The following is a 13,406-nucleotide window of genomic DNA, read 5'->3' on the forward strand; positions in this document are numbered from 1 at the left end:
AGCCAGAAGCCTGGCCCCATGGGCCCTCCCACACGGCAGCCAAGGCCCCACTGCCTGAGTCATGGTGTGCTGCCTGCCGAGGTGTGCAGGAGGAAGAGGGATTGCAAGTGCTGGGGATGGGCCCGGACCCAGTCACTCCAATACGGGATGTCCCAAGCCACAGCTTAGTCACTCCACTGCTTTCCCAGGCCACAAACAGGGAGTCAGATGGGAAGTGGGGCTGCTGGGATTAGAACTGGCACCCATATGGGATCCCGGCATGTGCAAGGCGAGGAGTTTAGCCTGCCCAATCCTTTTCTCTCTTCCTTTTTTAAAAAACATTTATTTGTTTTTATTGAAAATTAGATACATATAGAGGAGGAGAGACAGATCTTCATTCGATGATTCACTCCCCAAGTGGCCACAATGGCTAGAGCTGTGCCGATCCAAAGGCAAGAGCCTGGAACCTCTTCTGGATCTCCCACACAGGTATAGGAACCCAAGGCTTTGGGCCATCCTTGGTGAGGATGTTGGCCACTAGGCTACCACACTGGGCCCTGGTCCCTCCTTTTCTAAACATACTTCAGAAAATTTTCACATACATGTTATTTAAAAAAAAACTTTAATTAAAAGATATTATTTATACAAAGGTCAGAGTTACATAAATATTAATGTTCCATCCCTCAATTCACTCCTGAAATGGTAGTAACTGCCAGAGCTGGGCCCATCTGATGCCATGAGATGAGCTCTAATCCAAGAGCTAGACACTCCACCAAAATCTCCCCCACTGGTCAAAGACCCAATTACTTGAGCCTTCATTTGCTGCATTAGTTGGGTATGCATTAGAATGTAGATAGAGGGCCCGGTGCTGTGGCCTAGCAGCTAAAGTTCTCACCTTGAATGCACCAGGATCCCTTATGGGCACAGTTCTAATCCTGGCAGCTCCACTTCCCATTTAGCTCCCTGCTTGTGGCCTGGGAAAACAGTTGAGAACGACCCAATGCTTTGGGACCCTGCACCCGTGTGGGAGACCTGCAGGAAGTTCCTGGCTCCTGGCTTCGGATCAGCACAGCATCGGCTATTGTGCTCACTTGGAGAGTGAATCATCGGACGGAGGATCTTCCCGTCTCTCCTCCTTTCTGTATATGTTTGTAATGAAAATAAAAAATAAATCTTAAAAAAAAAAAAAAAAAAGAATGTAGATGGAATTACGACTGTAGGCAGGACTCAGACCCAGGCACTCTCACAAAGATAGGTGTGCAGACGTGTCTCAACCAGTAGACTTTGGTCCAGACTTAGTCTCCTAACCTTAGGATCTCAAAAACCCTTTAAACTACTTGGAATGAAAACAAAGTGCTGCATTAGACATAACATTAATAATCTAGAAATGGTGAATTGGGACATTCCAAAAGCTCTGGATACACGTTCTGAAAGGCTGATACAGACTGCCAACCTGCAACCTGGGTGCTTCACTTCATGAAGGAAATACTCATCACAGCCATCTCTCCACTGGCAAAAATACAGAGTTTCTAAAATTAAAATGTGTTGGAGCAGTGATGGGGAAAATTGTGCTACCCATAAAATTTCCAGCTGCACTTCTTAAGATTTAATTATTTTTTAATGGAAAGGCAGATACAGAGAGAGAAGGAGCTACAGAGAAAGATCTCCCATCTGCTGGTACATTCCCCAAGTGGATGCAACAGCCACAGCTGAGCAGATCTAAGGCTAGTAGCTTCTTCCAGGTCCCCCACACAGGTGCAGGGTCCCAAGGCCCTGGGCCATCCCCTTGCTTTCCCAGGACACAAACTGGGAGTTGGATGGGAAGTAAAGCAGCCAGGATATGAACCAACATCCACATGGAATCCTGGTGAATACAAGGTGAAAATTCAGTCACTAGCTTACCATGCTGGGCTGCCTACTGCTTTTAAAAGGCTAGGCTCTGGTCTTTTATTATCTGAGCTAAATCTATAGTGATGCTGCACCCTGGGTGCACATCTGAATCCTAGACAAATTTCCTAGAAGAAGAAGAAGAAAAAGCATGTTCTCTACCACAAATCCTTTGGGGCCAAAGTTTTTGAGAACTCATCTAATTAGAACTAAAGTTTTGCCCAGTCAGCAGCTCTACCAGTTCGGTTCTCTCATTCTATCGGATAGCATGACTTTACTAGAAAAAAAATGAGAATTTCTCTAGTATTTGAAGTAAGCCAAGTTATTGCCAATACTTGCAAAAGCTAGCAAATGGCAGAATCAGCCAATAATGTCCCACATGCTGAAATCTGTGGTCTTTAAAGTTTAGACTGGACAGCCCTGAACACTGTTCCAGCTGTGTGGGTGGTTACTTGATTAGTTGCCAAAATGAGCAGGTGAAGCAGATTGCCTTTGCAGAAGTTACAGAAATAGGAACTAGAACGACCAGGATTGCCAGATGTATGTGTAATAAAAATAAAAGCCTTTAAAGAACTCATAGGTAAGTTAATCTTACAAATATTCAGACATTACAGAAAAACCTACCTGGGGGACCGATGCGATAAGGGTAGTGGTTACGTGCCTGTAATTCCATAATGGCTGCATGTTCTAATCCCGGCAGCTCCACTTCCCATCCTGCTCCCTGCTTGTGGCCTGGGAAAGCAGTTGATGGCGGCCCAAAGCTTTGGGACCCTGCACCCGTGTGGGATACCCAGAAGTTCCTGGCTCCTGGATTTGGATCAGTGCAGTATGGCCGTCGTGGTCACATGGGGAGTGAATCATCAGACAGATGATCTTCCTGTCTCATCTCCCCCGCTCTCTGTATATCTGTCTTTGCAATACAAATAAATAAAAATCTTTAAAACAATATAAAAAAAACAACAGGTGCAAAGTCAATCTGTAGCTAGGAGCCAAGAACCTCCTGTGGGTCTCCCATGTGGTTGCAGGGTCCCAAGGTTTTGGGTTGTCCTTGAGTGCTTTCCCAGGCCACAATCAGAGAGCTAGATGGGAAGTGGAGCAGCTGGGTCATCAACCAGCGCCCATATGGGATCCTGGGCATGCAAGCCATAGATTTTAGCTACTATCCTGGCTGCTGCGTTGGGCCTGAGTGGTTTTTTTTTTTTTTTAGTATTTATTTATGGGGTGCTGGCATCGCAGGTTGCATCATAAGTAGCTATGCCACAACGCTGTTGCAAGTAGTGAATTTTAAGAATTAGGAAATAGAAGCCAATTTTATCTTGAGTAAGATGACTACCTATTTGCAAGGATTAATAACAAGATGCTAAATTTGAGATGCTTGAGAGGAATGCTAAGCATTTGTTGGAGGGATTTATATTCATGTTTAGGTAAGGAGATGAGGCTAGTTTCTTCATAAAGAATTATACAACCTATTTTCCTCTTAATAATAATTTATAGGCAATCGAACTAGGTTAAGTATATAGGAACTGAATTATATATGACAGTCTAGCTAGTGAAGAATTCAAATGTAGGAAAAATACTTCATGTACTTAAGAGCTTAGAAATTTGGTCAGATTCAAAATCCTCACATTCTAAGAAAGATTTATTTGAAAGGCAGAGAGAGGGATCAGGAGATTTTCTGTCCCTGATTCACTCCCAAGCTAGTGGTCATACCTGGGACTGACCCAGGCTATCCCCCTAGGGCCTGGAGCTCCATCAGGGTCCAACATGGTGGCAGGAGCTCAAGCACTTGAACTGCATTCTGCTACATTCCCAGACTTGCTGGCAGAAGTTGCCGGAGTCCAGCTCCAGCTGAGTTCGGAACTCGAGAAGGGTGCGTGGATGAGGCGCAAAGAGGAAAGAAAGAGACGGACCACTAGGACTTCATGATCATAATGGACAATGCACAAAAGCTGTCCGCTTTATTTATACAAAATCAGTCAAATTCTGGCTCAGACTTTTTACGTCATGACCAAGTGGGTGTTTCTAAGGATAATTCTGCCATTAGTTTTACCTAGAAACAATAGAAGTTCCTGCTAGGATTCTTATCCTACAACTCAATCTTGTATCACAAAGAAAAGGAGAACTTAAAGATCAAGGAAAGAATGAAAGCCTAAATACAGGTCCCTTGATTAGCATAGGTTCAATGGGGACAGCCAAGACAGTAGTAATGATAAAAGGGCCCCATTTGAGATCCCTTGATTAGCATAGGTTCAATGGTGACAGTCAAGACAATAGGAATGATAAAAGGGCCCCATTTGCAAGACATTGATCTCCAAGCTCAGCCTGAGCAAGAGGTTAACCTCGCAGTAGCAAATGCCAGGATGGATTAGAATTCTTCCGCAGGGTGGTCCAGTGTCCATGCAAAAGAAGGTGGAGTTGCATTCAGGTGGTTGTAGAGACATCCGCCGGGTGGGCCCTGCCAAACAGCGGGAAATTCCTTGCGGCCCTGCCTGCAATGGAACACTCTTCACCCCCTTATGTCCCCCACATCTACTGCATGGACCCAGCAGAAGTTGGAAAGGAAGTGGAGCAGCTAGGACTCAAACTTGTGCTCATACAGGATGCTGGCATTGCAGGCCGTGGTTTAACATGCTGTGCCATGATGGTCCCCTTCCTTTTCTTTACAAGTATGTTTGGTAAGTGTTGTTTGAGTTTTGCATCTTGCCCAAACTAAGTCTCTCAATTTTCTTTAGCTATTGCTAGGTTACCTGTGGGTTCTGTGGTCTAGAATCACAGAACCATCTACATTATGATGTAGCATTTGATTTAGCAATAAAACCTACAGGAACAAGGGAACTGTCCTCCTCTTCCTCCTCCTCCTTTGCTTCGAGGAATTTATCTTCATTTACAAATGTCTCAATCTAGTTTTCAGTACTGATCCCACACGGCAGCCAGATCCCTAGAAACAAAGACACATACACTTCCAAGTGTGGACTTTTATTTTCACAAAAAGACAACAATGTCTTTCCACATACAAGTATTTACAAAATCCCACCGATTCACCAATCTAGAACCTGGGTTTTTCCCACTTCTCAACATAGTTGGGAACATGGAAACATTAATACCCACACAATTCCCAGAGATGGAATTTATCCAATGTACAGTGCAGATTACCTCAAAGTGCACTTACCTGCACAACTCAGGCTAAGAACCTCATGACAGGAACCTTATGGCTAAGGTTTCATTAGTCTATTTGGTTTCAAACCATGCAAACCTGAACAAGTGTGCTGCTATACTAAATTGAAACTCGTTTCTCATTTTACAATTAAAAAGGTTCTCAACACTTTAGCAACTATACAGAATATGAAGGTTTATTTCAAAAAAGATTACATTTTCTTTAACCAGGATACACAGATGCACTTAATGTAACAGTACCTTCTGCAAAAATAGGTTACATAATACTCAGAAATGCAAAAAAAAATTTGTATTCTCTAAAAATTAGATGGCAGACTTTTTAAAGCTTAGACAGCCTTCAGAATGGAGGCTGACAATGCTTGGTGACAAGAAGTAACTCCAGAGCCTGACACCATGGAGCTACTGCTGCAAATGAGACCACTACCACACAGCTGCACTACTCTGCATAGTCAACGCAGCGTTCAACAAAACGGCTTCAATTCCAACCTTTCCAAATGTGTGTTGGTGCTGCAAGAAAACAAGCTGAATGGTACACAAAACTATTAGAAGTTACAGAACTATTTAAACATCTTCTCTAAAATTGAGAAAAACAATCATGTTAAAATTTTAAAAAGAAAAAAAAAAAAAAAAGCCGGACAGAACTCTCAAGCAAGTCAAGGTCCTCTTAAGTAGTCAAGTAAAGTTCATAGGAGATTTCAATAAATTATCTTGAAACCATGGCAGACAGCTCCTTTTCAGAATCGACGTGGAGGTCCACTTTTAAATGGCTTAAATCCAGAGCCACTTCCTCTTGGCATGGAATTGCCACCAATTTGTACAATTCTATTAATTGGGGATGCATTACTGAAAAGGATATAAAGAAAAAAAAGTTAGAGAACAAAAAACAAACTATCATAGCCAAAACATACACAATACTTACTTTTATCAGGCACTGTTCTGCATGTACCATTACTAACACATTTTTATGATGAAGATACTGAAATGTGCAAGTTAAAAAAAAAAGTACCTAGGGCCCAGCACAATAGCATGGTGGTTAAAGTCCTCGCCTTGCATGCCAGGGATCCCATACGGGCATCGGTTCTAATCCTGGTAGTCCTGCTTCCCATCCGGCTCCCTGCTTGTGGCCTGGGAAAGCAGTCGAGGACCACCCAAAGCTTTGGGACCCTGCACCCGTGTGGGAGACCGAGAAGAAACTCCTGGCTCCTGGCTTTGGATTGGCTCAGCTCCAGCCATTGCGGCCACTTGGGGAGTTAACCATTGTATGGAAGTTCTTCCTTTCTGTCTCTCCACCTCTCTGTATATCTGCCTTTGCAATAAAAATAAAATAAATCTTTTTTTAAAAATGTGTCTAAGGTCACACAGCTAAACATTGCCCAGGAACTGAACCTGGGCAATTTCACTCCAAATTTCACTCCAATTTCACTTGCAGCAGCAACTCCAACAAAGAGCTCGTTAGAAATGCGAATTCCCAGCACTGCTGCAGACCCCTGAGAAACTCTAAGGAGAAGGCTTCTGGTAACAACAAACTCTCCGGATGATCCTGGCATAGGCTACAGCATGGGAGCCTATGATGGAAAGAAGTCATTCAAGAAACATTTCTGGAATCTTATAACAGAAAAAGAGACCAGCCCGAACAGTTCTACAACAAACGCAAGCCATAAGGATCCACATGGAACTGACTGCAGAAAGGTCTGAACCCCTAGACTCCGGAAATGAGCAAGAAGCAATAGGTACTACAAACACATTTTTCATTTGAAAAGAAGAAAGCAGGAAGGAGAGATTTCTCTCCCATATTCTGGCTCACTCCCTAAAAGCTTACAAATGGAGCTGAGTCAGGATCCGGGAACTCAATGCAGGCTTCCCACAAGGATGGCAGACACCTGAGCCATCACCTGCTGACTCCCAGAATGGACATTAATACGAAGCCGGAATCAGAACAGCGAAATGCAAACTTGGGTTTTTGGATGTGCAATATGCAGGTATCCTGAGTGGTATCTTTGCTAATACATTGAATGTTCACACCCCTAGAAAAAATTCATTCAATATAAACCACACCTATAGCTTTATTCTAGGAATGAAGATGAATATGAGACCAATGTTTTTCCAGCTGTGGTGACAGAGATGGACAGTCACTAGCACATTATAAGGTGAGCACTGTGGTACAATAGAGCACACTGCTGCCTGAGATGCCTGCCATCACGTTTAGAAGTAACTGAAATCAATCCTGCCTCTGCCTCGTTCCAGCTTACTGCTTATGTGCACAGAGGCACAGTTCTAGCCATGTGCCTGGACTTCTGCCATGTGGGGCCATCTGCATGATGGCGTTCCTGGCTCCTAGCTTCAGCTTGGCCTGACCGAGGCCATTATGGACAGGTGGGGAGTCATCAAACAGACAGGACTTTTTCTCTCCCTCGCTCTTTAGTTATCTTCCTTTTAAATAGATACATGATTTTTTTTTTAAATGGAAGGAAAAAAAATTAAAAAGCTGCAGGGCAGGAAAGTAGGGCAGAACATTTGGTCACTGCTTGGCTGCCTGGAATGGCAGACTCCTATCCTAGAATACCTGTGATTAAGTCCAATGTCTGCTTCCTATCCCACTTCCTGCTCGTGAGCACCCTGGAAGGCAGCAAATGCCTACCACCCACATGGGATTTCAGATGGAACTTCTGATTCTTGGCTCCTGACTTCAGCTTGTCCCTGCCTCATTTTCTGCTGACATTTGGGGAGCGAACTAGTAGAGGGAACATACCTCTCTGTCATTCTGCCTTTCAAATTAAAAAAGAAACTAGGGATAATAGGAAAGGAATGCACTGCCCGAGACCTTAAACTGATGCAGACAGCAAGTCACTTACATAGAAGTGGTGATACAGAGCTAAAAATAAAAAGCAGTGTCTAATATGTAATCATCTGAAGGAGAGGCAGCAAAGGAAATCAGGAAGAAAGAAAATTACAACACTTTAGAGCACAGAAAACTGTTTCAAAATAAAGAAAAGCCACAGTGTGAAACACCACTTAGCCACTCAGGAGCCTAAGAACTTAGAAAATAATGAAATCTATATTTTTTAAAAAGTCATTGATGACCTTGAAAAACCAAACACAAATGAGAACGCCTGTGTTCATGATCCCAGCTGCCTGCTAATGCTCCTTGAGTCAGGTAACTAACTGGGTCCTACCACCATGTGGGAAACCTGGATGAGCCTCAATCTGAACCAGTCCTGGCTACTGTGGTCACTTAAGGAATGGACCAGCAGATGGAAGATCTTTGTTTCTGCCTTTCTCATAAAAATAATTACAATAGGAGTGATGAGATTGTGTAAGCACAAGTTTAATTCTCTCTTAGTTTGATGGGAGAAGTGACAGAATAGTGAAAATTCAGTTATTAAGCCAGGTCAATTACTTCTCTTAAAGGAAATGAGGGAAAAGGGAGGACATGGGAAATGGTGAGATTGAAGATTTCATGACTGAAGTGTCAATATGACCTTTGGTTTTAAGAGAATATCAAGTTTGTTTCTTAGCGTATAAATAGACTTTGGATCAAATGTCCAAAAGTTTTGCTACCATTTTTTTAAAAAAGGAAAGAGAACATATTTCCAGCTTCTTGCAATTTCAGGACTGCTAGGCAATGAATATAAGGGTCCCAAACTAAGACTAATGTTCATTATTGTCTGGATTCCAATATACATACACACCTACATCTAGACTGATTTGCCTGAGCCAATCAGAAATTAAAGTGCAGCCCTGCATACAATCCCTTACTAAAGTTTTTTAACTGATGGGAAAGTATTGAGGCAGACCTAGAGTTTCTACTAATTGTAGTTCAGTCCCTCAAAAACCATAGCAACCAATAACGAATGAATAAAGACTGAACTGTATGTTGGCCCAAGTCTTAACTGATTAGCCACTTACCTTGAATGTTGCGTTATGATGCCTGCTCCTGCCCGGCCATCACTCATTCGTCTTGTGTCATGGTAGCTAGGCCCTTGTGAAGGTGGACCATGCCAGTCTTTCCTTGGTCCACTCGTGTCCCGTCCATGGCGTTCAACTACATGTCGCTCTTCAGGATAGTGCTAAAGAAAAACATATTAATGGAGAAGTCACAAAACCCTCAATCTCATGACAATTTACTTATTTATACTCCATGACAATTTACTTTTCCTACTTTATTTAACAGCAGAGGCAAGCCAATAAAATTTCTGAGAAAATAAAAAGATGAATAACGTAATAGCATATGAAAAACAGTTTATACAAAGTTCAAAGTGAGAAGCTACAGGCTTCAGGGTAGGATATGGGAAGATGACTCAACATGTGCCCAAGTGCTTGCTGACCCTTGAATACATCCAGTATCTAGCTTTATGCAAACAATAAGGCATATTTATGCAAATAATAAGGCACATCCTGTCAGAATAATATGCACATAGCACAGAAAACAGCAGTCACTTTAGTTAGTGACTTTAGTTAGTGCTATGGCTGCTATATGACAGTCAAGAACTGAGTGGCAAACATAAGAAACAAAACATAAAGAACTAATGACCTGATGAGAGAAGAGTCCAGAATTGTAGTAATTGGCCAATATACAATAAAACTGAAGGGAATCCACAAGAAAGGCTTAAATAGAATACTGGTGGAACAACTTTCAGGCTAACATATGAAAAGCAGAATTTTCTTCCTTTTAAAAAAAAAATACTTATTTTATTGGAAAGGCAGATGTACATTCAGGAGGAGAGAGAGGAAGATTTTCCCCAAGTGAGTGCAACAACAGGTGCTGCGCCAATCCGAAGCCAGGAGCCCAGGAGCTTCCTCCAGGTCTCCCACATCGGTCCAGGGTCCCAAGGCTTTGGGCTGTCCTTGAGTGCTTTCCCAGGCCACAAGCAGGGAGCTGAATGGGAAGTGGAGCTGCTGGGATTAGAACCAGTGCTCATATGGGATCTCGGCGCGTTCAAGGCGAGGACCTTAATCATTACACTATTTCGCTGGGCCCAAAAAGCAGAATTTTCAAGAGAGGATTTAGGAGGTCCTTTATCAGAATATCTTTTCTTATAGGACATCTGGTTGTAGGAGCTAGTCTTTGAGACTTCTGTAAGTTTCTCTAAACATGGCAGAGTATCTTGATTATATATTCAGAAATTCTATTCAGGGCAGACAGCTGAATGAACTTACCTACCAACATTTCTACTTAACAGAGATGTTAAAATTTCCCTTAGCCATCAGGTCCAAATCTGATTAAATGCAGAGTGTGTAAATATATAATCACATTAAATTAAATGCCAAGAGATTGAAAACATATAATAAAAAAATGCTGTTATAGGGGCTAATTTTGTGTCACAGCAGATTAAGCTGCAACCCGCAATGCCAACATCCCATATGAGCACCAGTTCCAGTCCTAGTTGCTCCATTTCTGACCCAACTCCCTGCTAATGAGCCAAGGAAGAAACACTGGAAGATGGCCAGAATACTTGGGCTTCTGCTACCTTCTTTGAGACCCAGATGGAACTCCAGCTTGCTGGTTTAATTCTGGTCCCTCCCCAGCTGTTGCAGCCATTCGCAGAGTGAACAAAAGAGGGAAGATTCTCCCTTCCTTTGCCTTTCAAATAATTTTTTTAAATGCTACTATGAAAATTAGCATGTATTCAAATGCAAAACAAGGCACCACAGTACAGTGCAAGCACACACTTCTGGATTCTTTCGCTCATGGAATTCAGAGAACTGTATCTATGCTGTCAATTCACATGCTACAGTTTTCACTCACTCTGACAATTAAGAGAACAGAAAACAGACAACAAAGTTTATTTCAACTCTATACTTTAACCTACTTAATGAAATATGAAAAAGGAAGCATTTTCAAAAAGCAAAAGAAAAATATGAAATATAAACACAAACGACCATGGACCAAAGTTTTCCACCCAATTTGACAGCTTCAATTTCTTAACAAAACAGTAAATCAAAATGATTATTAAGGTTCATTTAGCAAATATAGCAATTCTGAAACTCCATCTGGAAGTTTAATAAAAATGTGGTATTTTAAGGCTAACATCTTACTTTGGACTACTGACAGCACTATGAGAAAATGCAAGACTTTTTACAAGTCACTTGTTTCTTGGTGACTGCAATTTAACTTACTAGGTCACATCATGGTAATACCTGTGTACATGGTTTGTGTAAGAACATTTACCTGTAGACTTGACAGCACACTCACCTGAGCTCCACTGCCCCGCTCTGAAATTACTCCCCGGTCCCCATCTCGGCCTCCGTAGCCGGAAGCATTGCTGCGACTTCCAGGAGGAGCTCCTCTCACACTGTGACCTGAGACGTCCCTCCCGGACCGCTCTGGTCTTTCACCCCTGGTAAACAAAACGCAGAAGAAACATGTAAACTCTAAGCTGTACAAACTGTAGCACCATTTTTTAAAAGAATGAGGTGCTACGCTGGAGGAATTAAACAACACACAGCACTCACCTTGTGTCTCGTTTCTCGGAGGACATGCCTCCTTCGCTTTTCCAGGAGGTTGGTCTGGAAGGGTTGGGCCCCGCCTCCCGAGGATGCCTGGGGTGACTGAGATCGGACCTGTCATGGAGGATCACCGTCCTCCTCTCGTCTCGCTCCCCTCGCACTTCTCGCCGGTTTGCTTCTCTGAGTTCGCTTCTTGGTGGTGGAGGTTCGTTTCTTCTGGAATCACTGAAACTTTTGGAATACCTTTCAAAGCCTGGATCTTCTCTTCGTGCAGGGCGTGATTTTTTCCCTTCACTTTGACCAACAAAGCGATCCCGCCTATTGATTAGAAACAAAGAACACATTTACTTGACCTGATTCTACCTTACTATATTTGTATAACCCACAGTGATGATTCTTCTTTAGCTAAAATTAGTAATTTTCTTTGAAATGCAGCTAAGAGTGGCACGTTCTAGTCACTATCAACCTGAAGGACGTTTTGCCACTATTAACAATGAAGGCACATACAAAGACAACTGCATTCCCACTTTTTTAATGAGAAAATGACAACTGACTTCACCTTGATATGGTGGCCTATTCAATTTTGAATACAAAAGCATTCTCATTAATAAAAAACAAAATCAAACATATAATCAGTTATGATTATTCAATTCTATGCTGAGCTTTGTATAAATGGTAACACAGAACAAAAGTGTTCACCATCAAGCTCACAAATGAGCTATACACTTTTTTTTTTAAAGACTGATTTATTTTTTCTTGGAAAATCAGAGTTACAAAAAGAAAGGTCTTTCATTTGCTGGTTTACTCCCAAAATGACTGCAATGACCAGAGGTGGGCCAGTCTGAAGCTGGGGGCCATCTCCCACCTAGGCGCAGGGGCCCAAGGCCTTGGACCATCCTCAGCTGCTTTCCCAGGCCATGAAGAGGGAGCTGGTGCTGACTGTCAGAGGTTTTAGTCTGTTTCAACACTGCACTGGCCCCACACTAGAAGCATTTTCAGTATATCTACCTACCTTTCGAAAGAAGACTGTAACGCTGAGCTCTCAGTAAACCGACCCCTCTCTCGGTGGTCAAAGTCATTAAATCTATTCTGTTGCCGAGAATAGTCAGATCCATGGCCAAACCGTGCATCTGTATCTAGAGACAACTTTTTATTCTCGCTCCAGTAAGGATCATCTCGCCTTGAAAAGAAATATTTGCTCATTTATGTAAATTAGCTTTATAATCATCATGCAACACCTACTTGGAGTTATACATACCACATGTTAGGACTGTGAACACAAGAAAGCTAATGAACCCAAGACACAACACATCCAGTTAGAAGTGTAGCGAGCAAAAAAATTATGAGTCATGTGAAGTCATATGTAGTTAGAGAAATTTAGTAGGAGACAAAAATCATTGAAAAACTGCTTAAATTATTAAGTGGAAAAGACAGGATGAAATATTTGACACCATTCCTAGACTAAAATTATAAGCAGCAGCTGACACTCTTTTCATCTATCCTTAATCTTTTAAAGGTTAAAGAGATAAACTCCATGGGTAATTCATTCCTTCCACATATTTCTTTATCTACACAATTAACTGACTTACTCAGAATTTATATTAAAACAGTAGCTTTGTCTTACTAAAATGCATGAGCATAAACACAACCGAATTTATTTCTCAGTCATCCCAAGTTCACAACTCTAATTTTTGCACTCTGCACGACCCTTTCAGGATGGATCTGAATTTGAACCATCACTGACGTCTACTAGGCTCATGTATTTCTACTCAGTCATTTGGTATCTGGAAGGGAAAGAGGATAATGTTCCCTCTTGATGAAGCCACCACTGTGACCCTTTCTTCCCTGTTGATCAGGACCTCTGAGTCCAGTGACAGAAAAGGGTACTGTGTGATGCTCGGGGCTCAGTGTGACAGCAA

The 13,406-nt window shown here is 42.2% G+C and overlaps 2 protein-coding genes and 1 long non-coding RNA gene across 7 annotated transcripts in view; 2 read left to right on the plus strand and 1 right to left on the minus strand.

Moving 5' to 3' along the window:
• Window positions 1–13,406, plus strand: part of MINDY2 (MINDY lysine 48 deubiquitinase 2) — a 92,917-nt gene that overhangs the window by 78,671 nt on the left and 840 nt on the right. The window lies entirely within an intron of this gene.
• Window positions 3,989–4,193, plus strand: LOC121149491. The gene is made up of 2 exons (XR_005882664.1): window positions 3,989–4,025; window positions 4,096–4,193. It is a non-coding gene; the product is annotated as an uncharacterized LOC121149491 (long non-coding RNA).
• SLTM (SAFB like transcription modulator) overlaps window positions 4,827–13,406 on the minus strand; it is a 47,535-nt gene continuing 38,955 nt past the window's right edge. For all 5 annotated transcript variants that reach the window (XM_040970253.1, XM_040970252.1, XM_040970254.1 and 2 more), the window contains 5 exons: window positions 12,500–12,667; window positions 11,494–11,805; window positions 11,234–11,378; window positions 8,947–9,107; window positions 4,827–5,883 (listed from right to left, as the gene is read on the minus strand). In XM_040970253.1, the coding sequence (XP_040826187.1) occupies window positions 5,775–5,883; window positions 8,947–9,107; window positions 11,234–11,378; window positions 11,494–11,805; window positions 12,500–12,667 (895 nt within the window). In that variant the 3' untranslated portion in view covers window positions 4,827–5,774. The remainder of the gene's footprint in view (window positions 5,884–8,946; window positions 9,108–11,233; window positions 11,379–11,493; window positions 11,806–12,499; window positions 12,668–13,406) is intronic.

Source organism: Ochotona curzoniae, unplaced genomic scaffold (assembly GCF_017591425.1).
Source record: "Ochotona curzoniae isolate NIBS_2020 unplaced genomic scaffold, NIBS_Ocur_1.0 scaffold_4701, whole genome shotgun sequence".
Taxonomy (NCBI): Eukaryota; Metazoa; Chordata; class Mammalia; order Lagomorpha; family Ochotonidae; genus Ochotona; species Ochotona curzoniae.